Source organism: Hyperolius riggenbachi, chromosome 5 (genome assembly GCF_040937935.1).
Source record: "Hyperolius riggenbachi isolate aHypRig1 chromosome 5, aHypRig1.pri, whole genome shotgun sequence".
NCBI classification, from domain to species: Eukaryota; Metazoa; Chordata; class Amphibia; order Anura; family Hyperoliidae; genus Hyperolius; species Hyperolius riggenbachi.
In genome coordinates, this window is record NC_090650.1 from 208,739,444 (window position 1) to 208,766,878 (window position 27,435).

At 42.4% G+C, this 27,435-nt stretch overlaps 1 protein-coding gene across 2 annotated transcripts in view; it reads right to left on the minus strand.

The window, feature by feature from the left end:
* Positions 1-27,435, minus strand: part of ADAMTS16 (ADAM metallopeptidase with thrombospondin type 1 motif 16) — a 161,162-nt gene that overhangs the window by 42,871 nt on the left and 90,856 nt on the right. The window contains exons 14-18 of one of the 2 annotated variants that reach the window (XM_068234569.1): positions 26,699-26,760; positions 25,259-25,382; positions 12,490-12,734; positions 9,950-10,088; positions 7,340-7,466 (exon numbers count right to left, since the gene is read on the minus strand). In XM_068234569.1, the coding sequence (XP_068090670.1) occupies positions 7,340-7,466; positions 9,950-10,088; positions 12,490-12,734; positions 25,259-25,382; positions 26,699-26,760 (697 nt within the window). Of the gene's footprint in view, positions 1-7,339; positions 7,467-9,949; positions 10,089-12,489; positions 12,735-25,258; positions 25,383-26,698; positions 26,830-27,435 lie in introns of both variants that reach the window. The other variant, XM_068234567.1, reaches the window with a different exon arrangement.

The window sequence follows — 27,435 nt, forward strand, 5'->3', positions numbered from 1 at the left end:
ATTTTCCAATATTGGTTTTAACAGCCTTCTTCTATCTATCGTCCTTTTCGAGAGGTCTTGGAAGAGTTCTATTTTGAATTCCTTAAATTCTATTGAGAAAATTGCTTTCTAATGACCAAATGCAACCGATTCCTGCTACTTTCTATTTGAAACACTATTCTAAAAATAAATGTAAGAATTCAACAAAAAACATGAATTCGTGTTCCATGCCTCAGCTTGACCAGTATTTATTACCCAGGAATGCATGTTATCTTAGTAGTAATGTACGCTGTTCTGCATGCAGGCCTTCTTGATCATCACCTTGACAGATATACAGTATTTGACCATTCATCCAGTCGGCCTAGTTTACCAAAAGTACACTCTGGCCGTACCCCTTTTATTTAACAACCACAATTTTCCTTTTGTAACACTGGCACCCGTACATCAATAAACAGTAATGCTTTTTTATCCAGTGACAAGATTTCTCCATTTATGTATTGTATCACACTTAAGTAAAACAGAAAGGACCAGTGGCGTAGCTAAGGAGCTGTGGGCCCCGATGCAAGGTTTACATTGAGGCCCCCAAGCACTCTATACATAACAATCGATACGGCGCACCAAAACCTGCCAATGGTAACTACAGTGTCAGAGGTGCAAGAAGGGGATGGGGAACAGTTTGTTAATGATTACTGCTATTCAAAGTATCTATAGAAGTGATTATTATGAGCACAGGAACAATAGAGAGATAATACTGTAGTTAAGGGAGGACCCTTCGGGGTCCCTCTGCCCCAAGGGCCCTGTCGCAACCTCTACAACCCCTATTGCTACGCCCCTGGAAAGGACCTTGTGCACCTCAACAGTTTAATTGTAGTAAAATGGACAAAGGCAAAGGAATCAAACATCATGTCCCTAGCATAGGGCAAAACAATATCACCCACTATAAATTTATCCCCAACCATGTCTCCAGTTTGCTGCACATACTCACTTGACAGAGCCAGTCAAAGTAGAAGAGGACCAGGGACAGGGAACAGGAGGGACCCTGAAGACAGCAAATAGCATCAGGCTTCGCAGGATAAGGTAATCTAGCCCTCCATGTGCTTGATCAATTTTTCCCCCAGATGTGAGGGTACTATAAATTTACTTGCATTCAGTAAAGTAATAGAGTTCAAGTAATGCCCCTTTTCACTCACCATGTGCTGTATACAGTGTATAGCTAAGAACATGTGCTTCCTCTAGCTGTGCTGCAACAAGCATGGACAGGCATAATTCCAGCTCATCCACAAAACATGGTGCAGACCTTTTGGCAGGAAAAAGTGCTTTTTATATTTATTTATTTATTATTTATTTGTTGTATTTATAAAGCGCCAACATATTACGCAGCGCTAGACATTAATTTAGGTTACAGACAATATTTAGGGGTGACAAACAGCAATATGACAATACAGGAATACAAGAAAACCAGATCACACAGCACAGTATGAGTACAAGGTAATGCTTAGTCAGTCACTGGATGGGAGCATGGAGTTAGGCAAGTTAGGTTCACTCAAATGCATAGCATGGGTGCACAGTAATAGAGGTGCATGATCAGGTAGGACACAAAAGGAGGAGGACCCTGCCCAAAGGCTTACAATCTAGAGGATTTTTATACCCTATGTACCACCATTTCAGTGTGTGTTAGTTTTGGCCTTGCTAACTTACCCATCTTTTAATGTATAAAAATATTATTTTTTCCACGTCATAATAACCTTTACAGTAAAACATTTATTTTTTCAGCCCACAGAACTCCTGCAATATATCTGTAGTGTGTCTACTTCCTGCTTTTATGGAAGCAGACATAGAGTTAACATCAAATTAGCTGCTCTGCCGAGGCTGCTTAAATTCCTGTGCTGACAAAGCTGAGAGACCAACTACAGTTGTGATTAGTCACAGATGAGGTGATATTAGACAGGCTAAACTCTCTAAATACATACAGGGTGCATTTCTCTATGTTTTCCTTCTATCCTGTGCAAGTGTTCAGGTCCACTTTAACAACTGAAACAGATAACATAGGTACCCTTCTCCAAAGCACTGTTAATCTCTTGTTCCCTGTTAAACTTGCATTACACAGATAATTAATTGTCTGCCAATATGGGGATCCACCCCCAAAGCAGTACCATCCCACATACTCCATAATATTGGTGGGTACCCTGAGGAGGGGAGGAGGAGAATCCTTGAACAAGGGGCTCATCCCCATCTCCAGTGCCCAGGAGGAGACCGGGGTAACCACTGTCATGCATGTGGTGGCAGGCTCCATGGAGCAACTTAGAGCAGAGTTAAGGCTCTGGATAGCATAGAGCCTCCCCATTCCAATGTCTGTCTCATCCCTGGTTGTAGCTATTCTACCAAATAGCTTTACAGAACTCGTTAGATCTGTGACTGGTTCTCCAAGATATTTGGAACTTACCTGCTGAGTTCTTTCAAAAACTCTGTGAAAGTGTACCTAGAAGAAATGAAGCAGTCTGGAAGGCAAAGGGTGGTCAAACTAAATATTGATTTGATTTAGGCCCGGTTCACATTAGCGTTTTTCTGCAGAGCTGGCCGTAAGGATCCGGCCATCAGGATCAGGAAAAACTGTCAGTTTTTACAGCCAGTGTGCTGTAAACTGTCTGTTTTCTATTTGTTACTATGTAGCTGCAAAACCTTCTGTGTCTGTTCCGCTGAGCAAAACGGTCCGGAAAATTGGATCCTGCAGCATTTTTTCATCCGCACAGCATTTTTTCGTCCGGACCACCGAACCGTACCTCCGGTTCCGTTGGCAAACGCTAATGTGAACCAGACCTTAGGCTTTTCTGCTGTTCATTTACTTTGCATTGTTTATTGATAACAATAAACACTTCTAGTTGCGATAACATTCTTAGTTTTATATCCGGGACATGAACACATAAGGGGGGGTGGATGTAAGGGGGGACCGTTATATCTGGGACATGAAACACATAATGGGGATTTAAGGGGGACCCTTATATCCGGGGCATGAAACACTCCCCCCTTATATCCGGGGCATGAACACAGAAGGGGGTGGATATAAGGGGGGACCCTTATATCCGGGACTGGAAACACATAATGGGGATTTAAGGGTGGACCCATATATCTGGAGCATGAACACATAAGGGGGTGGATATAAGGGGGGACCCTGGACCCTTATATCCGATACATCAAACATATATGAGGCTATAAGGGGGAACCCTTATATCCGAGGCATGAAATACTCCCCCTTATATCCGGGGCATGAAATACTCCCCCTTATATCCGGGGCATGAAACACTCCCCCCTTATATCCGGGGCATGAAACACATAAGGGGGATAAAAGGTGGGACTCTTATATCCAGGGCATTTACACATAAGGGGGATGGATATAAGGAGGGATATATCTGGGGCATGAAACAAATAAGAGGCAACCCTTATATCCGGGACATGAACACATAAGGGGGGTGGATATAAGGGGGGACCCTTATATCCGGGGCATTAAACACCCCCCTTATATGCGGGACATGAACACATAAGGGGGTGGATATAAGAGGGGAACCTTCTATCCGGAACATGAACACATAAGGGGGGGAGGTGGATATAAGGGGGGACCCTTATATCCGGCACATGAAACACATAATGGGGATTTATGGGGGGGCCTATATATCTGGAGCATGAACACTCCCCCCTTATATCTGGGGCATGAAACACATAAGGGGATATAAGGGGCATCCATTATATCTGGGGCATGAAACACTCCCCCCTTATATCCGGGGCATGAAACACATAAGGGGATATAAGGGGGAACCTTATATCCAGGGCATTGAAACACTCCCCCCTTATATCCGAGGCATAAAACACATAAGGGTAATATAAGGGGGGACCCTTATGTCCGGGGCTTGAACACATAAGGGGGATGAATATAAGGGGATATATCTGGGGCATGAAACACATAAGAGGCTACCATTATGTCCGGGACATGAAACACTCCCCCCTTATATCTGGGGGCATGAAACACATAAGGGGGATATAAGGCGTGACCCTTATATCCGGGACATGAAACACATAAGGGGAACCCTTATATCCGGGGCATGAAACACTCCCCTCTTATATCAAAGGCATGAAACATATAAGGGGGAACCTTATTTCCAGGAAATGAACACATAAGGGGGATGGATATCCGGGACATGAAACACATCAGGGGGATAGAAGGGTGGACCCTTATATCTGGGGCATGAAACACATAATGAGGATTCAAGGGGGGGCCCTTATATCTGGGGCATGAACACATAAGGGGATAAAAGGGGGGAACAGTGATAAGCTAAAATGCCAATATTCTTTTTGCCTTATTTTTGCTAAAATAAGTAAAATTTTCACTTCGACAAGCGAAAATTCACTTGAATATATTATCTTTTTTTTTGCCTAATATTTGCCGACTATCATGGTTAATAGCAAAGCCCCCTTACCAGACAGAATCACCAAATTTGCAGGGTATGTTAAAGAGAAAAGTGGGTACAAGAGGAAAAAAAAAAATCAAAAAGACCTTTACATTTTGGAGAAAATCGATTTTAAAGTTACGATAGGAAAAAATATACATTTAAATGCGGGAAATGACAGATAATGTAGCAACCTAATGATATTTGGTAATGGTAATGAATTTCATGACGGGGTTTCCATGCGTACAGACCCCTTGGAAACTCCGTAGACGTGGCAATGATTTGGCCAGGGATCGCTAAACAGCCGTAATAAGGGTGTGTTAAGGATCCTTGATAACTATACATATTTTTTAAACTTTTTTTTTTATTCATATTGTGGGAATTAAAAAAAAACAAAAAAATGAAGGGTCTCTCCTCTCAAGCCTCTGTAACCCCTTGTCCCCCATGCAGGCTGGAATAGCCAGAATGCGGAGTGTGGAGCTTCGCACCCTGAGCTATACCAGCCCGCATAGTACATGGTATGGCATGGCAAAGCCTCCCCCTATCCCACGGAGTCCTTGTCCAATTCACGATGCCCAGGGGGGGAGGGGTGGGTTTCATGGTGGATGGGTGGTTTAAGAAGGGGACCACCAGATACCCGCACCTCCCCAGGAGAAATTAGTATAGGGGTACATAGTACTCCTTCCCCATTTCCACAAAGGGTTACATAAATAAAAAAAACACAACCATGAAAAAAAGTATTTTAATATTCTTAATTAATAAGAAATTCTTACATGTACCGTTAAAAGAAGTTTCCACATCAATATCCTCGGAAATGTCCCACGCCAATATCCTCTAATGTTGCAATCTTGATTGAAGATCTCCATGCACCCGCCGCCACATTCAGCCGCTCCTCGTGCAGCTCTAGCTATACTTAGTATAGCTTGAGCTCTGTCCATCCCTCCTGCATGGCTTTTTGCTCTCATCTCCGCCCACCACACCTATTGCGCCCACCCCCGCAGGCACCCGATAACAGGGTGCTATGGGTGCTCCAGGGTGTCAGTGTGGGTGGAGGCAATAAGTGTAGTGGGCAGGGGAAAGAGCGGGAGCCATGGAGGACAGAGCTCTAGCTATGCTAAGTGCAGCTAACGCCAAAGCATCTCTAAATTTGGCTCCAAGGCTCCCCATTCGTCTATTAACAGACCAATGGAGATCAGAAGGATCCCCATCGGTCTCTTAATAGACCAATGGAGAGCTTTGGAGCCAAATTTAAAGATGCTTCAGCTCTAGCTATACTTAGCATAGCTAGAGCTGTGCAGGGAGCAGTGGTGCGTGGAGATCTTAAATCAAGATCATAACATTAGAGGATATTGGCGTGGGACATTTCCAAAGATATTGGCATGGGAACTTTTTTTTTAAGGTAGAGGTAAGTATTTATGAATAATTAAGAGTAATAAAGGACTCTTCTTGTTGTCATGTATTTATTTCATTTAACCCTTTGTGGAAATGAGTTTTAACTCTTTAACCCTTTGTGGAAAAGGGGTATTTTGTACCTCTATACTCATTTCTCCTGGGGAGAGGGCTGGCATCCATGAAACCATGCCCCCCCCCCTGGGTGTCGTAGCCCCTACCTCCTCTTGGGGCACTAGAGTTTGGGAAAAGCCCCTTGTCCATGGACTGGACAAGGGCTCCAAGGGAGAGGTGGAGGCTTGTCCGCTCCTCTCCTCCAGAGCCCCCCCATACCATGGGCCATGTGGGCTGGTATAGCTCAGTGTGCGAAACCTCATGCGGTTGGGGTACTGCATCCTGGCCATCCCAGCCTGCATGGGGGACAAAGGGCTTGATTCACAAAGCATTGCTAACCTAGTTAGCACACCTAAAGACCTTGGGCGTGATAAGCAGGGTGTTAACTAGGTTAGCACCGTTTTGACAATAAGATCCCACATGCAGAACTTTGCGCGAAATGTCGCACTGTGATGCAATGATAGGGTTGCTAAAAGTTAAGGTTGCACCCCATGTGACCTTATTGGCGCATCGGATGCGCCGCTATCGTCGCATCGCGGTGCGACGTTTCGTGCGCACCTCACTGTGCGCGTGCAAAGTTTTGTGCACGGGACTTTGCGTGCAAGTTGCTTTTATCACGTCTAAACTGAGTTTAAGCGTGAAGAGGGGATTTTCACAAGCGTGCTAACAGTTACCATTGCTTTGTGAATCAAGCCCAATAGGTTAAAGAGGCTTGAGAGGGGGACACCCACGCAATTCTTTTTAAATTTCCCACACTCTAAACAAAAAAAATGTTTATAAAAATAGGTAAAGTTGCCAGGGATCCTTATACAGCCTTATTGCGGCTGTATAGCGGTCCCTGTTTAAAGCGCTGCGACTTCCATGGGGTTTCCAGGGGGTCCGTACGCACTGCGTTTGGACCCCCTGGACACCCATCATAAAATTCATTGCTCTTTCTTTTGATATATGTAAATTTACACTACCATTAGGGTGCTACATTATCTGTCATTTACTGCATTTAAATGTAAACTTTTCTCCTATTTAAAATCGATTTTCTCCAAAACAATAATTTTTTTTTTTTTAAATGTTTTCCTCTTGTACCCACTTTTCTCCTTAACATACCTAGCAAATTTGGTGATTGTAACTGGTAAGGGGGCTTTGCTATTAACTGCGAAAGTCGGTAAACATTAGGCGAAAATTTTAGCATATTTACATTTAAAATCTTGAAAACAAGAACGCAAAAATGTAAGCGTATTTTTGCAAAAAATGTCGAACACGAAAATGGTATTTTCGATGTGAAAATGCCTTTGGTGAAAATTTGCAAGCAACACAATTTACAGCATCTTTTCCACTTCTGCCCACACCTTTCCTTCCCTTGACCAAATATTTACGCTGTTTTAATATATAGTTATCAGTACAATAGCTGTTAGTGTACCAACCTTGGAGGGCAAGCTTGGAGATTGCAAGGAACTAATCCTGTGACAGGGCGATCTTTAGCATTACAAAAATAAGTGTTTACTTGAATTTGCATATCTTTGTAGCAACCTTCTTTGGTTTTCATGTATCCTGTAAAAAAACAAAAGCAAAACAGAAACATAACAAAAACTAAATTGTTATATGTGCTTTGATGATGCTGGAATTCTGCAGTATAAAGCTTTCTGGTATTAATCAGTCCTGGTCAGTTTTAATTAATGGCATAGTGTACTAACTTACTAAGGTTCTGGGTCACAACAGATCTTAGTAAGGGTTGCTAAAAGGTTAGTGAAAAGCAATTATAGTCACATGTACACACCCACAATATTTCTCTCCTGTTAAATAATAGTAGTGCAGCCTTCATTATCACTGTGGGGATACATAGGACATGCATAGCAGACTGGGTTTAATTTTCACATGGAGTTGTATCTTCTGAGTGATGGTGGTTTTTCCAGACAGAGGAGACACAGCATTTTAGCTAAGCCATACTTCTACTCCACTTCAACTACAACATACTTCCAACTTAGGCATTTTCTAAAGTATTAGTTGTAGATGAAACTTTTATTTTAGTTTTGGAGACATAGTCCATATGCAATTCACTTTTTATCCTTAGTTTTCTCCTAGGTGATAATTTTTCATCTTCTGTTTAAAATAACTCTTCAGCACTTTACAATTAGAAAAAGTACCATAAAAGTGGTGGAAGAGTACTATAAAAATTATTTTGAATATTTTCTTGTTTGTAAATGATTTAACCACTTCACCACTGAGGGGTTTTACCCCCTGAGCACCAGAGCAATTTTCACCTTTCAGCGCTCCTTCCATTCATTCGTCTATAACTTTATTTATTACTTATCGCAATGAAATGAACTATATCTTGTTTTTTTCGCCACCAATTAGGCTTTCTTTAGGTGGGACATTATGCCAAGAATTATTTTTTTCTAAATGTGTTTTAATGGGAAAATAGGAAAAATGTGGGGAAAAAAATAATTATTTTTCAGTTTTCGGCCATTATAGTTTTTAAATAATGCATGCTACTGTAATTAAAACCCATGAAACGTATTTGCCCTTTTGTCCCGGTTATAAAACCATTTAAATTATGTCCCTATCACAATGTTTGGCGCCAATATTTTATTTGGAAATAAAGGTGCATTTTTTTCAGTTTTGCGTCCATCCCTAATTACAAGCCCATAGTTTATAAAGTAACAGTGTTATACCCTCTTGACATAAATATTTAAAAAGTTCAGTCCCTAAGGTAACTATTTATGTATTTTTTTTAATTGTAAATTTTTTAATTTTTTTTTAATTACAAAAAAAAAAAAAATGGGGAGTGTGGGAGGTAATGAGTTAATTTTATGTGTAAAAGTCATTTATTTGTATGTGAAAAATGTGTAGGGTGTAGTTTACTATTTGGCCACAAGATGGCCACAGTAACTTTTTGTTTTAATGCGACCTCCAAGCTTCCTTCCGGAAGCTTGGAGGAAGAATAAGGAGGCTGGACACGTGAGTTTTTTCTCACAATGATCGCGCTGCCCATAGGAGAGCAGCTGATCATTGCGGGGCTTAGATCAACGAACGGGAATGGATTTTCCCGTTCATTGATCTCTGGGCGAGCGGGCGGCGGCGGTTTTACTAGCGGCGGGCGGCGTGTTTACGAGCGGGAGCGCGGGCAGCGTCGGGAACGCGGAAAGTACGTGTTTCTCCGTCCCTGGTTTTTAAAGGATGGAAAAAGGGGCGGAGAAATACGTACGCGCGGGGGTAAAGTGGTTAAAGGCATTTTATTGACAAGGTGTGAACATTTCACCCAGGAGAAGACTCAGGAGGAAAAGTTAATTGCATATTGATGTTTATACGATTCACTTGGTTCTCCTAGATTATATTTGTATACCTTATCAATAAAATGTCCTTTAAGCCAAAAGCAAGCAAAAAAATACAACAAATTTGGCAGTACTTTTTCACCTACTGTTTGGTACTTTTTCAATTGCAGAGTGTTGAAAGTTATTTTAAGTAAAAGATGAACAATTATCTCCTAGGAGAATACATAGGAGAAAAAGTGAATTTAATTAAGTACTGGTTAAGGGCTCTGCCTTTGACATGGGAGACCAGGGTTCAAATCCTGGCTAGGTCAAGTATCTATTCAGTAAGGAGTTCAAGGCAAGACTCCCTAACACTGCAGGGTGGCCTCTTGAGCGCGTCCCAGTGGCTGCAGCTCTTGAGCGCTTTGAGTCCGACAGGAGAAAAGCGCTATACAAATATTTAGATTATTATTATTATTATAATTAAGTCCATTGTGTGTTCAAGATTTATAAAAAAATTGAAGACAAATAAAAAAGTCCACTATGTTAATTTACTTTAATCTGTAGTGGTGGCATTAGGAACATGGATAGCAGGAAAACCATTCACTTTAGGAACACGGTGAAGGGCTAGACCCTGCATCATACTTTATTGTCATCTTGCCTATATTAGAGAGGTTAAATTATTTCCTGTTGCTTAGTGAACCAGTAACAAGAACAGGATAACATTACTGTGAGAAACCAATAACAAATGGCTACAGAAATAAGAAATGTGTGATACTGTACCTCCACCGCAAGAAGCAGAACATTTTGACCGAATAATAATCCATGTGTAATTGTGCTTCTGAGTTATATTCTTCCCAGCCTCGGATTTGGGTAAGTAGAACTCCCATGTCACGCCAGGATTTCTGCCTTGCAACAGAATCTAGAAAAACATGTCATTCATTCTCTTCACTCAGATTATTATAGGTAATTAAACAAGTATTTAATTTTAGTTTAGTCACAAGAATTCATTGAGATGGCTACAAATACAAACGAACTGCCTGTTGTAACTGGAAAACATCCATTCAGTGGCATAGCTAAAGTTCCTGGGGCCCTGATATCAAAACTTTTATGGGGCCCTCAGACGCAGGCACACTTAAGCAATGTCACCTGCCCCTACCCTATGGATATGAGTTAACTGGGCAATTTACATTCTCATGCAATCAACACTGCACATAGTTCATGGGCATTGAGACAAAGTCAAGGGGTGGAGGAACTCAAGAACTTTACTGGTGAATACATAAAGTACCACCTGGGCCCCCTCTGCACTAGGGACCCATAGCAGCTGCTATGGCTATTGCTAGGCCCCTGCATCCATTCCTAGTGCAGCATACACCTTGACAAGTTTACAGAGTTCCTGGACTAGATCCTCTGGCACGGAGAGTCTGAAAAAGCGATTATTTGTATCGGATTTCGACAATCAACCTCATAATTTTCTGTGTTCCTGGACTTACATTGTTACACTGTTCAAATGCATTTTAACATTCTTCTTCATAAAATGTCACATTGGAGGTGCTGGATAGTTAAAAACTAGAGTGGAATCACATGGTCTCTTCATGCCTCTCTTTTGACATTCTATTGAATGTTGATACAAACTTGCATGTCCTTTAGCATAAGAGGGGACATAAAATCCAATTATCGCTGTCCAATGCTGATTTACACTGGGTTCTTCAACACTTCTAATGCTGAAGTTACCAGCATTAGGGGATGGCATTGGCTTTATATGCCACCTTAGTATGCAAAGCATCTGGGACTCCACCTAGATTGTATGTGGTTAAACAACTTTTGTATATTTGTGCATCATACAATTGCACAACGTTGTAATCTGAAAGACTTTCTATAAGTGCCACTCACGCCCAGCTGCTGAATTAGGAGCATAACACATGACATTGTCCAGGAGGTATTACTTTTCAAGCCAAACAACAACATCTAACTAAACCTCACATAAAGAAAAGGGTGTGTGAAACACATGTAAAATTGGCTTGGATTCATAAGGACAGATGTTGTGGTCAGCTGACTATCAGAAAAGTGATGTGCTTTCTGAGAGATAATGGACTTTTCATATCACCACATTTTCCATAAATGTGGAAGTCATGATCATCTGAAAAGACCACCGTTTTACAGCAGGATCACCTCCTTTATACTATTATGAGAAATCTGGTATTTAATGTCACTTTTATGCCATTCACCTTAGTTATGTTACAAGTGGTGATCATGCTGATTGCCAGGTAAAGTTGCACTGGCCAGTTTTACTGTGACGGGCAGCAGGGGTTACAACGGACAACTGTGCTTTTTAAAATCGGTTTGAGTCTAAAGCTGGCCACTAACGGTCCAATTTCTAGCGAAAAATCATTCGAGCGATCAGAAATTCTGATCAGATTGGTTGTAAATAATCTCCATTGGTGAACACAATCGATTATGAATGAGTGAAAAAAATGTCGCCCGAATGAATTTTCGTCGAACGAAAATTTGGATTTTCTTGGTGGTCGTGATAGATAGGAAGCAAAGATTGGTTAGTTGATGGTGTAGTGAACGATTTTTTGTCCGATCAGAATTTCTGATCGCTCAAACGATTTTTCACTAGAAATTGGACAGTTAGTGGCCACCTTTACATCCTGTTTGGTTGTTTTCTGCAGATCGCTACTTTAAAAAGATACACAGCTGCACTGAAGGTCTATTAATTAACTGTACATCCTCAATATGTAGATGCACATTTACGAATGATGAATCTCTTCTTCCCACCCTGGACTAACTTTCCTGTTGGGTAGGGGGCAGCTGCTGTCCTGTCCTGCCTGATCTCATGCTGATACTTGTTTGTGTCCTGTGAGCTCTATTCGTAACAGAATCTCAGAGTCAATCTAGATGCAAATAATATATGGTTCTTTTTGTATGCTTCTGTTCTACACACTCAGGAGTGGATCATACAGGTATTTATTTCATATTAACCATTGAAGAACTACCTACATGTTAACGTGTGGCAGAGATCAAGGTGATACAAAAATCGATATTAGCTGGAGCTTCCTCCCACTACATAAACACGTGCAAATCCCTCACCATCCTCCCGCTGTCTGCTGTTCAGCTGCAATCAGCCCCGGTAACTTGCTCAGTCATGTCCAATCTGGGTCTTCTGCTCATGCGTGAACCTACTGCGCATGCGCAGTAGACCCAGACTGATGTCACTGAGCAATTTAACGGGCTGATTGTGAAATGTTTCATTACCTATTGCATGCTACACGGGGGCGCCACCTCCCATTTTGTGAATAAATAAAAAATGTACTGCTTACTTCAATTGTTATAGTTTCATTAGTTGGTCCAGGGGCACTCAGTGACTCTGGCTTATTGTATGGTCTTTTATAGTCAAATACAGTTCCTGCCAACTTGTATCGGCCAGGCCAGTTTACAGTCCAGTATCCATTGAGGTAGTATTTTCTCTGGGTGTTCCGGACAGAGAGGTATGAGTTAGAGATGTTCATTTCTGCAACACGTATGCTGCGAGCTCCAACAGGAATTGTAACCAGTGAATAGTAATCTGTAACACAAAATAGTACGAACATCTACTAGTATGGTATGCGGTATTTATTGCTCCGGGGGGCAAAAATGAGAACCTGCCTTTAAACTGAATAAGTGATTATTCTGACCCATTCCCAATTTTGCTCTTCCATTGAAAGTGAAAGGCACGCTTGTATTCCACTCCAGTGGGAAGTCTCAGCCTTTTTTCACGGTGACCTCCAGTTACACAGTGACTTCCTTAATTAAAGACAATTCTAAAATGTCAGCTTTGTCTCAAAGCAAGGACTGTGCTTTTTTATTACATAACTAGTAGACCCAAGCCCTTTTAAAAATGGGCTCTAGGTCTGTCACTCTCGGCCACCACCGCCGCATATCAGTGCGCACACAGCCGCCGTGTTCGGACACGCGCGCGCACACCGGCCGCTCATGCACATGCACACCCGTCCGCCCGCGCCACGCCCGTCTCCTTGGCCCCGTCCTCCTGTCCCAACGGCTATCCGGGATCCTGCTGCGCACCTGCGCAGTATCAAAAAGCACAGACCCAGGGACACAGGGACAGGTGTACGAAGGGACATAGGGGTTTTATTAGATAGGATATCTGGTCAGTCAGGGTCAACCCTAACATATAGTAACTGTTTAACAAATTACCCTTCTTATGATAATCATGTGATGCATGTCATGTGTTAAAGAGAGACTGAAGCTATTTAAAATACCTGTTTTTATTCAGCAGGCAGCTTCAGCATTAAAATCCAATCTGATTTGCCACATCCTCACAGCAGAACAAGGTTTTTATCCCCATGAAATCCCGGGGTAAAATTCCATGACTTTCCTGGTCGTGGATTATGCTGCCCAGGAAAGGCAGAGCTTTGCGCCAGAGGTGGGACAAGGTCCTTCAGCACCCAAGGCTGAGACAGCAAAGTGCGCCCCTCCATCCCTCCCACCCCAGCCTTCACACACTGATTGCTATTAGACTAATAGGTGCCCCAGGGCCCACAACCTCTCCAACACCTTAATATGTAGTTATCTGGCTTGCAGTCACTGTCATGTATCCCCTTTTCTTATTTCTTTCTGCTTCAAACACAATTGGAAATGACAGCTGAGTGAATTGTGCGCCCCCTCCTACACTGCGCCCTGAGGCTGGAGCCTCTCCAGCCTCTGCCTCGGCCCGGCCCTGCTTTGCGCCGTAGCTCTGCCTCCAATCCAGTCAATCTCCATCGATCTTTGCCTTTCCCTGCCCCTGTCAGTGAAAGAAGACTGAGAGGGGCGTGGAGAGGCGGAGATTGACTGAAGCAGAGACAGAGCTACTGCACAAAGTTCTGCTTCTACCAGGAAGTATAGCAGAATTTTGCCCTGGGGATTTCGGGGGGATTAAGATGTCATTCTGCCACGGGAATGCGGCAAATCAGTTTTGATTATAATGCTGAAGTTGCCTGCTGAATAAAAACAGGTATTCTAAATCGCTTTAGACTCTCTTAAACAACATGTTATGGAACGCCATGGACTTCCTGTTTCTATTTAAGAGCTGACATGTGGAATGATATCATTAAATATCCATGAGTCACCCAATAAGGGGCAAGAGTTCGCACACCCTATGCCTATGCTTTTCTGATTTTTCAAGAGCAGCAACAAATTAAAGGACCTTTATTGTGAAAAATTGTAAAATTTAAAATACATGTGTTCACGTGATTATAAACAGTGCACTTCTCCCATAGTGAAATTCACTATAAATTACTTTTTTCCTATGTTACTGTTGCATACTTTAGGCCGTAAAAATCTGACAGACCTGAAAAGTTTTTGACTCCTCATGGGCAATTCTCAGGTTTTTCTCGGAAAGATCTGCCCCATGTGTTAGATTATAATTTATTGTAAGTAACAGTGATGTATGAAAAATAAATTTGTAGTGCATATTACTCCGGTACATAAAATTATTTTATACATATGCATTCTAAATAAAAAAAAAAAAAAGGAAAAAAGTTTTAACATAATTTAACTTGCCAGTAGTGCATATGCAAGTGAACAGTCAGCAGAAAGAATTTCACAGTTTTTTTTTCCAACTCACTCAATACATACTTTTTTTTATACATTTCTTTTACAACAAAACTTTTTGGCATATTGAATACTGATCTACAGTATAGAGATGGGTCCAATTTTAGGTTTGCGAACCTCAAACGCGAACTTCCGTAAAAGTTTGGTTCACGCAAACTTTCGCGAACCGCAATAGACTTCAATGGGGAGGCGAACCTTGAAAACTAGAAACATTTATGCTGGCCACAAAAGTGCTGGAAAAGATGTTTCAAGGGGTCTAACACCTGGAGGGGGGCATGAGGGAGTGGGATGCATACCAAAAGTCCCCGGGAAAAATCGGGATTTGACGCACAGCAGGGTTTAAGGGCAGAAATCACATTTTATTGCTAAATTGGAGGCCTAAAGTGCTTTGAAACATCTTGCATTTGCATTACATCAATCAAGTAGTGTAATTAGTGTACTGCTTCACAATGACAGACCAAAATCACTGTGTAACGCACCGCAAACAGCTGTTTGTGTAGTGATGGCCGTGCTGGACTGGTGCACACCATGGCGTGACTGCTCTTCCTCAGTGATGTCAGGTAATGTCTGACTGCCTTATTAACTTTTGATGGTTCTTTCTCTACCATTGTTAAAGCTTACATCTATTCTTTTAAATTACTTTTTCTGCTGGCTGTTCAGTACCTTTAACGAGAATCTGTTATGGAGGCCAAGTCTGCCATTCATTCAACTGTGTGACTGATAAACTTTCTTTCCTTCGTCCCTCAGGATGGCTTTCACATGAGAGATTCCGTGCCCCTCCCCCTAAGGAAACACAAGCCAATCAAAAAAAGTACAAAAGCTCCACCCTTTCCTCCCCACCTCAGTTTTTTGTGTTTCCCGGTCCACCCGGGAGCATGAGCCAATCTGCTCCTTGTTTGTTATTTTATGTAGTATAGCCTGGTGGTTCTGGTGGGAGCCAGGTTTCCCTTTCTAGTTCCCCCGCCAAAGATGTTTTACCGTCTGCCTCAGGGTTCTGCGAGGAGCGACGGTCCAGCGAGCGGAGCGGCGTTGAGTGCAGGAAGCCGGCTTGCAGGAAGGTATCGCGGGATTCTCGCGGGCAGGCGTATAGCGTCCATTAGGACGCGGTTACGGGTAGGTCTCGCGGGAACGCGTATGGCGTCTTTGATGACGCATTTCCGAATGAAACTCGATGGAGCAATCACTTCCTTCTTCCGCCTCGTGGTCCTGGCGTCCAGCGTACACGGACAGCTGCAGGTAATGCGGAGGAGGAGTTAGTGAGACTATTAAACAGACTAAGAGTCTGTTATGTTGTCCGGACACTCTGTTTGTGCTGATGCAAGGAGATGGAGCAGCCCAGTTCCCCTGCAGATTCACAGGTTTCTGCTGCTGTGCAAAGCGTCCAGAGCAATGCTCTTGCTACAGGACAGGTATATATATATATATATATATATATATATATATATATATATATATGAGTATATGAATGTTTAAATCTGATTTTTGTATATAGATTGGTTTTTCTCTGGTATTTTTTCAGAGCAAAAATACAGAGAAAGGAAACAGCTCATCCAGATCCAGACCTAAGGGGGATGTTTCAGAGGAGCAAGATGTAACCAATGTGGATACAAAAAAACATAGAAAATCGGAGAATACTTCTTCTAAATCTGGTCATGCTACTAAGAGTACAGACAAGATTTTAACGCAGGAAGAAGTAAAGGCAAGACTAAATAAATTAAAAATAGACAAGGCACCTGGCCCGGATGGCATGCATCCTCGGGTCCTAAGAGAATTAAGTTCAGTTATAGCTAAGCCCCTTTATCTTATCTTTTGTGACTCTCTTGCAACTAGCAGAGTCCCAGTGGATTGGCGTACAGCCCACGTTTTCCCATTATTTAAGAAGGGCAAAAAATCTGATCCAGAAAATTATAGACCTGTAAGCTTAACATCAGTTGTATGCAAACTATTTGAGGGGTTACTAAGAGATACTATACATGACTTCATAGTAGAAAATAATCTTATTTCTCAGCATCAACATGGGTTTACTAAAGACAGGTCCTGTTTGACTAACATGCTCAGCTTTTATGAGGTAGTGAATGCTAATATGGATATTGGGAATGCTGTAGATGTGATATACTTGGACTTTGCAAAGGCCTTCGACACTGTTCCCCACAGAAGTCTGGTGCAAAAGTTGAGGATGCAAGGACTGGGGAAGAGTTTGTGTGCATGGATAGGGAACTGGCTAATGGACAGAAAACAAAGAGTTGTGGTCAATGGATCGTACTCAAAATGGGAGACTGTTAGCAGTGGGGTCCCACAGGGGTCTGTACTGGGTCCAGTGCTCTTCAATTTATTTATTAATGACCTAGTAGATGCAGTAGTGAGCAATGTTGCTATTTTTGCAGATGATACAAAATTGTGCAGAATCATCAACTCTCAGGAAGATAGTGTCATATTGCAACAGGATCTGGATAGGATGGCTATATGGGCACATACATGGCAGATGAAATTCAATGTTGACAATTGTAAAGTCATGCATTTTGGTCGTACCAATGGTCTAGCACCATACAAAATAAATGGGATACAGTTGGGAACATCAAACTTGGAGAAGGACTTAGGAGTACTCATCGACAACAAGTTAAATAATCGTACTCAATGCCAAGCCGCTGCAGCTAAAGCGAACAAAATTTTGGGATGCATTAAAAGGGAAATAAAAACTCGAGATGCTAGCATAATATTGCCCCTGCTTAACTCTCTAGTAAGGCCACATCTGGAATATGGAATTCAGTTCTGGGCACCACATTACAAAAAAGATATTGCAGTTTTAGAGCAGGTGCAGAGACGAGCTACAAAATTGATACGTGGGATGGAAGGTCTCGCTTACCAAGAAAGGTTAGATAAACTGGGTTTATTTAGTCTAGAGAAAAGACGCCTTCGAGGAGATCTAATTAACATGTATAAATACATCAGAGGGCAATATAATAGCTTGGCGGATGAGCTTTTTGTCCCTAGGCCTTCTCAAAGGACTAGAGGACATGAGCTGCGCATGGAGGAAAAACGTTTTAGCCATTTATTTAGGAAAGGGTTCTTTACAGTAAGAGTGATTAAGATGTGGAATGCATTGCCACAGGAAGTCATTATGGCAAACTCTATACCTGCATTTAAAGGGGGCTTAGATGCTTTCCTTGCGTTGAAAGACATCCATGGCTACAATTACTAGGTTATGCCTAATGATGTTGATCCAGGGATTTTATCTGATTGCCATCTGGAGTCAGGAAGGAATTTTTCCCTTTTGGGGCTAACTGGACCATGCCTTGTGGGGGTTTTTTCGCCTTCCTCTGGATCAACAGGGGTATGTGGGGGACGGGCTGGAGTTGTACTTTGTACTGGTTGAACTCGATGGACGTATGTCTTTTTTCAACCAAAATAACTATGTAACTATGTAAGTCCAGAAGATGTGATGTTTGTGATGTAAAATTGTCTCAGTCGTGCAAGAGATCAATTTGTGAGAAATGTGAAGCACCTATATCATCCAGTACCAAAGTTATGCAGGATTTAGTGTCTATGATTAAAGAAGAATTATGTACTACATTTAAAGTTTTTCGCTCTGCCTTGGTGGATCCTGTGCATTCAGTCCAGGGGGCGAGTAGCCAGGTATCCCAGCTGGAGGTTTCCCTGGAAGAGGGTGAGGCCTCAGAGCAGGAGTCTATGGAGGAAGGCGAGCAAAGAGATAGTTCGGTACAAGAGGAAGAACCTTCCACTTCTAAAAATTCGAGATATTTATTTTCTGCTGAAGATACCCCTGAGCTTTTAAGAGCTATTTATGAAAATTAAGGAATTCAGGTGTCAGAACCGGCTTTGTCAACTCAGGACAAAATTTATAAAGGGATAAAATCCCAGCCTAACAGATCCTTCGCAGTACATTCTTCATTAAAGGGGATTATTTCTGACCAATGGAAGGAACCAGAACGTAGAGCTTTTATTCCTAATTCATTCAAGAGACGTTTTCCTTTTGCTGAATCTGATGAAGCAACCTGGGTCAAGTGTCCTAGGATTGATGCGGCAATTTCACAGTACTCAAAGGATTCGGATTTATCCTTTGAGGATTCAGGGTTACTTAAAGATCCAATGGATAAGAAATCTGATGTTCTTAGTAAAAGAACATGGGAAGCTACTACGTTCTGTTTCAAGCCTGAAATTTCTTCTGTGTGTGTAGCCCGAAATTTGTTGTCATGGGTAGAAGCTGTGGAGGAGGATCTCATTAAGGGGCTTCCTCATGAACATATTTTGCAGTCTATTCCCTTAATTTTAAAAGCTGTGGCTTTTTTGGCAGATGCTGCGGCCGAGGCTCTTAGATATTCGGCTAGAGCTGCTGCTCTGGCAAGTGCCACAAAACGTTCTATCTGGTTACAAACTTGGGAAGGAGACATCACCTCTAAGCAAAGGCTGTGTGCCATGCCTTTTGAGGGGGATTTACTTTTTGGGAAAGATTTAGATGCTGTGTTGAGCAGATCAGCTGAAAAAGGTAAGAAATTACCTGATAAGAAAAAGAAGGTAATGAATAAAAGTTTTTTTCGTCCCAAAACAAGTTTTTTCACTAGAGGTAGAGGAAGAGGTGCTCAGTCTGGAATCAGAGGCAGATGGGCCTTTTCAAGAGGAAGAGGTAGAGGATCACCAGCTTTCAATAAGCCAGGGAATCCTAAACCTTCAGATGATAAATGACTGTCAGGCAGAAGTGGGGGGCAGGCTTCAATGTTTTTTTTCCAAATTGGAGTCGGATCACAAACAACAACTTTATTTTGAAACTCATAAAAGACGGATACCGTCTGGAGTTACAAAATTGGCCCCCAGTAAGAAAGTTTATTACGATTCTTCCAAAATTTCAAGACAAAGCAGATTTTTTTGTGGGGAGCAGTCGCAAAATAATTTCTCAGAAAGTAGTTTGCAGGGTGCCCCAGAACAAGTGAACAGGGGATTTTATTCCCATGTGTTCCTTGTTCAGAAACCGTCAGGGGATCAGAGAATGATTTTAAATCTGAAAAAGTTAAATCCTTTTCTGAAAGAAAAGAAGTTTCGTATGGAGTATATTTATTCGGTGAGGAATGTGCTGATGAAGGGGATGTTTTTGGCTTCAATAGATCTCAAGGATGCATATTTGCATTTGCCAATTCATCCAGGTCATCAGAAATATCTGAGATTTGCCATCCAGAAAGGAAGTCTAACTGCCCATTATCAGTTCAAAGCTCTCCCGTTTGGTCTGACATCAGCACCAATGATTTTCACAAAAATTGTAGCAGAGATGATCCAGTTTCTTCATTTACAGAAGATAAACGTGATCCCGTATCTCGACGATTTTTTGATTGTCAACAAGGACAAAAATCAATTAGAAAGGGATTGTGTTCTATGCCTACAGATTATGCAGTCTCTAGGATGGATAATCAATACAGCAAAATCAGATTTGAATCCATCAAAAACCATGACGTTTCTGGGATTTATGATCGATACAGATCTGGAAATTATTTCTCTGACCCAGGAGAAAATTGTAAAATTAATGAGGTCAGTGGAAAGAGTTCAAGTTTCAAGAAATTTAGCTATCAGAGAATTAATGTCGGTCCTAGGATTAATGACATCAGCAATACCAGCAGTAGAGTGGGCTCAGGCTCACTCAAGAGTACTTCAGAAGTTCATCTTAAAGAACTGGAACAAAACACAGGAATCCCTGGACCGCAAGGTTTTGATAAGCAGGGAGGTGAAAATTTCGCTAGATTGGTGGAGGAGTTCAGAGAATCTTTCCAGCGGAAGGAAGTGGAGACAGAACAATCCAGTGAGAGTAACAACAGATGCCAGTGCTTGGGGTTGGGGTGCTCATTGTGCGCACCTTCAGGCTCAGGGTCAATGGTCAACAGAAATTTCCAGGAAATCATCAAATTACAGAGAACTTTTGGCAGTAAAGAATGCGCTGATAAGTTTTCAAGAAAAGATTGTAAACAAGGAAGTGGTAGTTTTCTCAGACAACATGGTGGTGATATCATATCTCAACAAGCAAGGAGGTACGAGATCAGAGATATTGTTGAACCTATCTCTGGAGATCATGGAGTGGTCAGAGGATCATCTACTTTCTTTAACGGCAGTCCATATAAGAGGAGATCGAAATATTTGGGCAGACACTCTGAGTCGTCAGCTGATACTGGAGAGCTGAATCCACGTATTTTCAAGTTAATTGTAGAAAGGTGGGGCCAGCCGGTACTAGACCTGTTTGCTACAGTACAGAATGCAAAGACCAAGGACTTCTGCTCTATCAAGACAGGTACTCAGTGGAATCGTCTGGATGCCTTCTCAGTTCACTGGGGGGAAGGTCTGATGTATGCCTTTCCGCCATTCAAGTTAATTTAGAAGGTGGTGTGTAAAATTATAAAGGACAAGGCCCTGGTGATTCTAGTGGTGCCTTGGTGGCCAAAGAGATGCTGGTTTCCACAGTTGAAGAGTATGGCATTAGAGGAACCATTCAGGTTACCGGTGTCCCAGGACATGGTGACGCAGGGGAAAGCAGTTCATCCAGATCCTCAGTGGCTGCAACTTTCAGCTTGGATCCTGAAAGGGACTTATTAAGGAAGAAGGGATGTTCAGAAAAGGAAACAGGAAAGGGAGCAGGAGTTCCTGAAATATTGGATTTTCTACAAAGAGGAGTGGAGCGTAAGTTGGCTCCAGGGACCCTAAAAGTTCAGATAGCAGCTTTATCAGTCTTCCTTGATAAACAGCTGGCTAGAGATCCCCTTGTTATAAGATTTATGAAGGTAATCAGACTGAGAAGATGGGTGCCAGAAAAGGTTATGCCACCTTGGGATATTCCAATGGTGTTACAGGTGTTAATTAAAGAACCTTTTGAACCCCTGGAGAAGATATCAATACATTTATTGACTCTAAAAGTGATTTTCTTAGTTGCTATCACTTTTGCAAGAAGAGTGGGAGACCTTCAAGCCTTGTCAGTGAAAGACCCATTAATGACGGTTCTGGACGACAGAATAATTCTGAGGCCTGATCCAACTTATTTACCTAAAGTAAATTCATCTTTTCATCGTTCACAGGAAGTGGTCTTGCCCTCTTTTTGTGACAATCCAAAGAATGTCAGAGAAGCCGAACTTCATTGCCTTGACGTAAGAAGGGCTATTCTGATATATCTAAATAGAGTAAAACAGTTCAGGAGATCAAATCATTTATTTATTCTGTTTGCAGGTCCTAATAGGGGTCTGCAAGCATCAAAATCAACAATTTCTCGTTGGATTAGGGAAGCGATTTCTATGGCATATAAAAGTAATGGCAAAAATCTGCCAGATAACATCAGGGCTCATTCCACAAGATCTTTATCTACATCCTGGGCTGAAAGAGCAGGCGCATCATTGGAGCAAATCTGTAAGGCTGCAACTTGGGCGTCTCCAAATACTTTTGTTAAGCACTACAGAGTGGACGTTTTGTCAAATCAGGATCAAACGTTTGGAAGAAAAGTGCTTCAAGCAGTGGTCCCACCCTAGTGGTAAGAAGTTTCTCGCTTGTCTCTCATGTGAAGGCCATCCTGAGGGACGCAGGAAAGAAAAACCTTGTTACTCTTACCATTAACGGTATTTCTTCCAGTCACATGGAACGTTAACGGTAAGAGTAACAAGGTTTTTTCATATTAATTTCTCAGTACCATGGTAACCACGGGTAATGGCCGGGGAATTAGGGTTCGATTCCGGTCCGGAGTGGGAGCCTGAGAAATGGCTACTACCACACATCCATGGAAGGACCCAAATGTGCCGTATAAGTAATGTACCTGCCCTGACCGTGCTTTACAGATCAGGCATCCGTGGTCAGATGGACCCTTGACCAAACGCTGTGTGCCAGAGATGACACCACTTGCCTTTCAACTGGTACAGTTTGGATATCGCCTTTTTTGAGTAATAATTGCGGCCTGGTATCTTCCATTGCTGTGTCCCAATGGCCACAAATTTTCGGAAGGCCTCAGAGTCCACCAGCTGGTATGGTAACAGCTGGCGAGCTAACAGTTCCACCAAGCCAGCTGTCAGACGCCGGGCAAGGGGGTGACTGGCAGACGTTGGATTCTTCCGCTCAAAGATTTCCCTCACGGACACCTGGCTGCTGCTGTGGGCAGAGGAGCAGGAACCGCTCAAGGTGAGAGGCAGAGTGAAGAAGGGTGGCTGTGAAGGTGCAAGGGAGAAAGCGGCTGAAGATGATGCACCTGTAGGAAGAATTGAGGAGAAGGAGGGTGGCTTTGCTTTTATGTGCTGCTTTTCCTCAGGTGGTCTTCCCGTTGCAGTTTGTGCCTTTTCTCCATGTGCCTTTGTAAGGCAGTTGTCCCTACGCAGGTGTTGGCCTTTCCAGGGCTCAATTTTTGGAGGCAGATAGAACAGATGGCATTGCTCTCATCTGAGGCAGACACACACAAAAATTTCCACACTGCTGAGCCCTGGGGTGATGGCACTATGGTGGCGTCAGCAGCTGACGTTGAAGGGCATGTTGGCTGGCTGTCCATAGGTGGCGATATATGGCGCCGGACACTGCCACCAGCTGTTTCTGACAACAAGCTCCCCCTGCTTCTTTCAGCAACTCGTCTCCTCCTACTCCTCTCTGACTCCCCCTCTGAACTGTCCCCCTGTTCATCTCCTCTATTGGAAAACCCACGTTACATCCGTATCATCATAATCATCATCATAATCATCCTCCCCACCTTCGCTTGTATCAGACACCTCCAAAACTGCAACAACAGCAGGTACGTCATCATCCTCCTCCTCACGCACCTTACATCCATAGTGTCGCCTAACTCAGACATATGAGGTGGTGTAACTTGCTTAGCGCCATCATCTTGTTGTAACAATAATGGCTGTGAATCAGTGAATTCCCCACCAAATAACTCCTGCGAAGTGTCAAATGTAGCGGATGTGGAGCTTGGAGTAGCGCTGGTGGCTGCGGAAGATGAGGTGTTCTGTGTTAAATAGTCAACCACGCCCTGACAATCTTGGTAGTTGATGGGACGTTCCTTCTTCTGAGCACTGTACTTTGGTCCAGGGCCGCACAAATTCATGTCAGCACGAACTCAAACAGACCTGCCTTTGGGTCTGCCTTTGCCTGTTGTTTTGTCCATATTGGGGGGGTGGGGAATTGAAGTGAAAGGTATGCACTGACTTGACTAATACAATGTGCAGTCACACAGGTGCAGTGAAAGGTATGCAGTGACTGGTATTACAATACAATGTGCAGCTGTCACACAGGTGCAGTTAACAGGTATGCATGGACTGGTATATTAAACAGCGTGCGATCACACAGATGCAGTGAACAGGTATGCATGGACTGGTATTACAAATGTGCAGCTGTCACACACACAGGTACCCTGAACAGGTATGCAGTGACTGGTATATAATAAAACACTGCGTGCCGTCATGTAGGTGCGCTGAACAGGTATGTAGTGACTGGTATCAATACAATGTGCAGCTGTCACACACGCACAGGTATCGTGAACAGGTGCAGTGACTGGTATATAACACTGCATGCTTCTGTCACGTAGCTGAAGTAAACATGAACAGGTATGCAGTGATTGGTATTACAAATGTGCAGCTGTCACACACACACAGGTACCGTGAACAGGTGCAGTGACTGGTATATAACACTGCGTGCTTCTGTCATACAGCTGCAGTAAACATGAACAGGTATGCAGTGATTGGTATTACAAATGTGCAGCTGTCACACACACACACAAGTACCATGAACAGGTGCAGTGACTGGTATATAACACTGCGTGCTTCTGTCACACAGCTGCAGTAAACATGAACAGGTAGACAGTGATTGGTATTACAAATGTGCAGCTGCCTGTCACACACGCGCAGTGAAAAGGTAGGCACTGAATGTGCTGGGCCTGGCAGTGGCACAGTAGGAATTAGAAAGGGGCCAAGTGCCAGCTGTGACTGACTGACAGGGCTGTACATGCAAGTGTCGGTGGGACACACACAAAAAAAAACAAAAATAGGTCACAAGAACAACATTAGCTCTCAAAAGAGCTGTCGAGGGGTGCTTTTTAGCAATAAGTATCAGCAAGGAGCAAGCTAACAAGCCTAACAAGAGCCTAACTAAGCTTTCCCTATAGGTCTCTGCACAGCAGCTCTCCCTTCTCTAATTACTGCAGCCACGCGAGTGAGGGAAATTACCGACACTGCCTGCCTTTTATAAGGGGGGGGGGGGGCTCCAGGAGGGAGTGTAGCCTGATTGGCTACCCTGTGTCTGCTGACTGTGATGTAGAGGGTCAAAGTTGAGCCTAACGATGTAGTATAGGAGGAGGGTCGAACTCGCATATAGTTTGTGGTTCCCCACGAACGCGAACCACCAAAGTTTGCGCGAATCGTTTAGCCGGTGAACCGTTTGGGCCATCTCTACTGATCTATATTACAATGTAATAATATTCTCTATATTTGGCTTAGTCATGCATGCTTTTCATGTCAGGTGCTAAAAATACTACCGTAATTAACTTACAGTTAGGATGATGCTGCTTGGTGTACTTGTTTTTGTATATCTTGCAGGTGGAATTATCTCCATTACATACACCACATGAATCATATACAGCACTAGAGCCAAGGACAAGATCACAGCCAACAGTCTGTAGGTGAAAGAAGATTTATATGGTAAGTTGTATTACATCAGAAAGTGCACTACACATGCCCATAGTGAAGCCTGTTAGACATTCTACTGTTATTCTGAGAACATTGTTCTGTGAAAAGTTAATTCTAAAATTGAATTTATAGTAAAGTTGAGCTAAACTTTCTGAATAAAGTTACACTACATGATAGGTAGTCTGTCTTCTGTTACAATAAAAAACCTCTAAATGCCTCAATTTACAACCTTAACTGGAGGTTATATGTTCCTCCTGGTATCTCCTACTGTCTAGGGCTTGAGAAATGCATTCTATGTCAAAGATACAATGGCCTGACATTCACCCTCCCATAGAGCACAGCCCTATATGAGAGGGAGAAAGCGCAGGCTGGTAGAGAAACACAAAACTAGGCTGAAGGGTAGCACCCAGCTTCCATATTGTGATTAGCAGGTGAATACGGACGTTGTGGCATATTTTTGTGGATTATTATTCCTTATACCTTATAACTTGGAGATACCCTCAAAATACTGATAGGTAACTATTTCCCTCCAAAAATTGTCCTTAAACGATGGCTATAGTAGGGATTAGATTGTGAGCTCCTCTGATGATGGTTAAGCACATGTTTGTTATCTGTAAAGTGCTACAGAAGATGTCATTGCTACATAAATCTGTAATAATAATATGATAGGACATTAGACTATGCAAAGGAAGAGGACAGCTCCTGTCACTACTGCATTCATGGCTCTTTCCCAACAAGTATTACTGTACACATGGATAGAAAGATTTCTGATTTAGACCTCCATCTTAGCAGAAATGAGAGCAGATGGATGGTGTTAGGACTACAAGGATTAATCAGGATATTGATCTGTCACTGTTTCCATGTCAGGGTGAGCATTCATGTTACTTTTATTACATTTGGGATAACTAGACCAAACAAAAACTCACATTGATCTCTAAAAACATAAAGTTTTACCACTGGGTGGCAGCAACACAGAAAAAATAGCTTCAAGGTGCTCCAAGTCTGAGGCGCTCGAGTTACAGACACTTGAAGACACAAATAAGGCCTGCAAAATCCATGGTCTTTTAGTGCCCATTAAATCAAAAAATTCTCACTCTCCTTCCCCTACTGATACAAGGTTATTTATTTCATACTGCTTCAAGGCTCCCTCCTATATAAGCTACAGATATGCTCATAGAGACTGACCTGTGCAATAGAGGTAATGATCTGACATGGGGCTATGAAACCTTTTTAGAGTGCTTCCTTCTTCAGCAAATGGATACTGTACTTAAAAGCATGCATGTACTTTAAATATATTGCTTACCTCACAAACACCATCAATGCACACATTATTGCTTTGCTCAGAGCAGTATGTTCCATCTTTAACTTTGTTTGATAAAGAAATGAAAAAGTCAAAGCCATCAGCAATGCAATATAGTTTGCAAATCTCTTGCTCTGAAAAATAAAAAATATTAATTCAAAACACATTTTTGTTAATTACATTTAAAGCAGCTTCATCAGAAACTAAGATGTTTGCACGCATTTCTCTTAAAATGAAATGTTCTCCATCTGCTACAAGCTACAATAGTCATAAAGATATGTAATGTTTTTTAGCTTGGCTAGAAACATATTGTAATGATTGAGGGTAAACACTTTTCCAGCTTGAATACTTTGTGTTTACGTGTACATAAAACTGAAGTATTAGGGAGTAGTATGTCACTTTATGTAGTGACAACTTTTTCTCCTCCCCTTCTTATTTCTCATATTTCATTTTTCAAATCTCTTAGCAGCTGATGCCTCCCCTTCCTGGTTTCTCATCAACAAGCTGCCGACCAGGAGCTTTACTGCCATTATGTGTACAGTGTACTGGTTAAGGGCACCGCCTTGGACATGGGAGACCAGAATTCAAATACTGGCTAGGGTCAGTACCTATTCAGTAAGGAATTCAAGGCAAGACTCCCTAACACCGCAGAAAGGTCTCTTGAGCATGTCTTTGTGGCTGCAGCTCTTGAGCGATTTGAGTCCGACAGGAGAAAAGTGCTACACAAATGTCCAGATTAT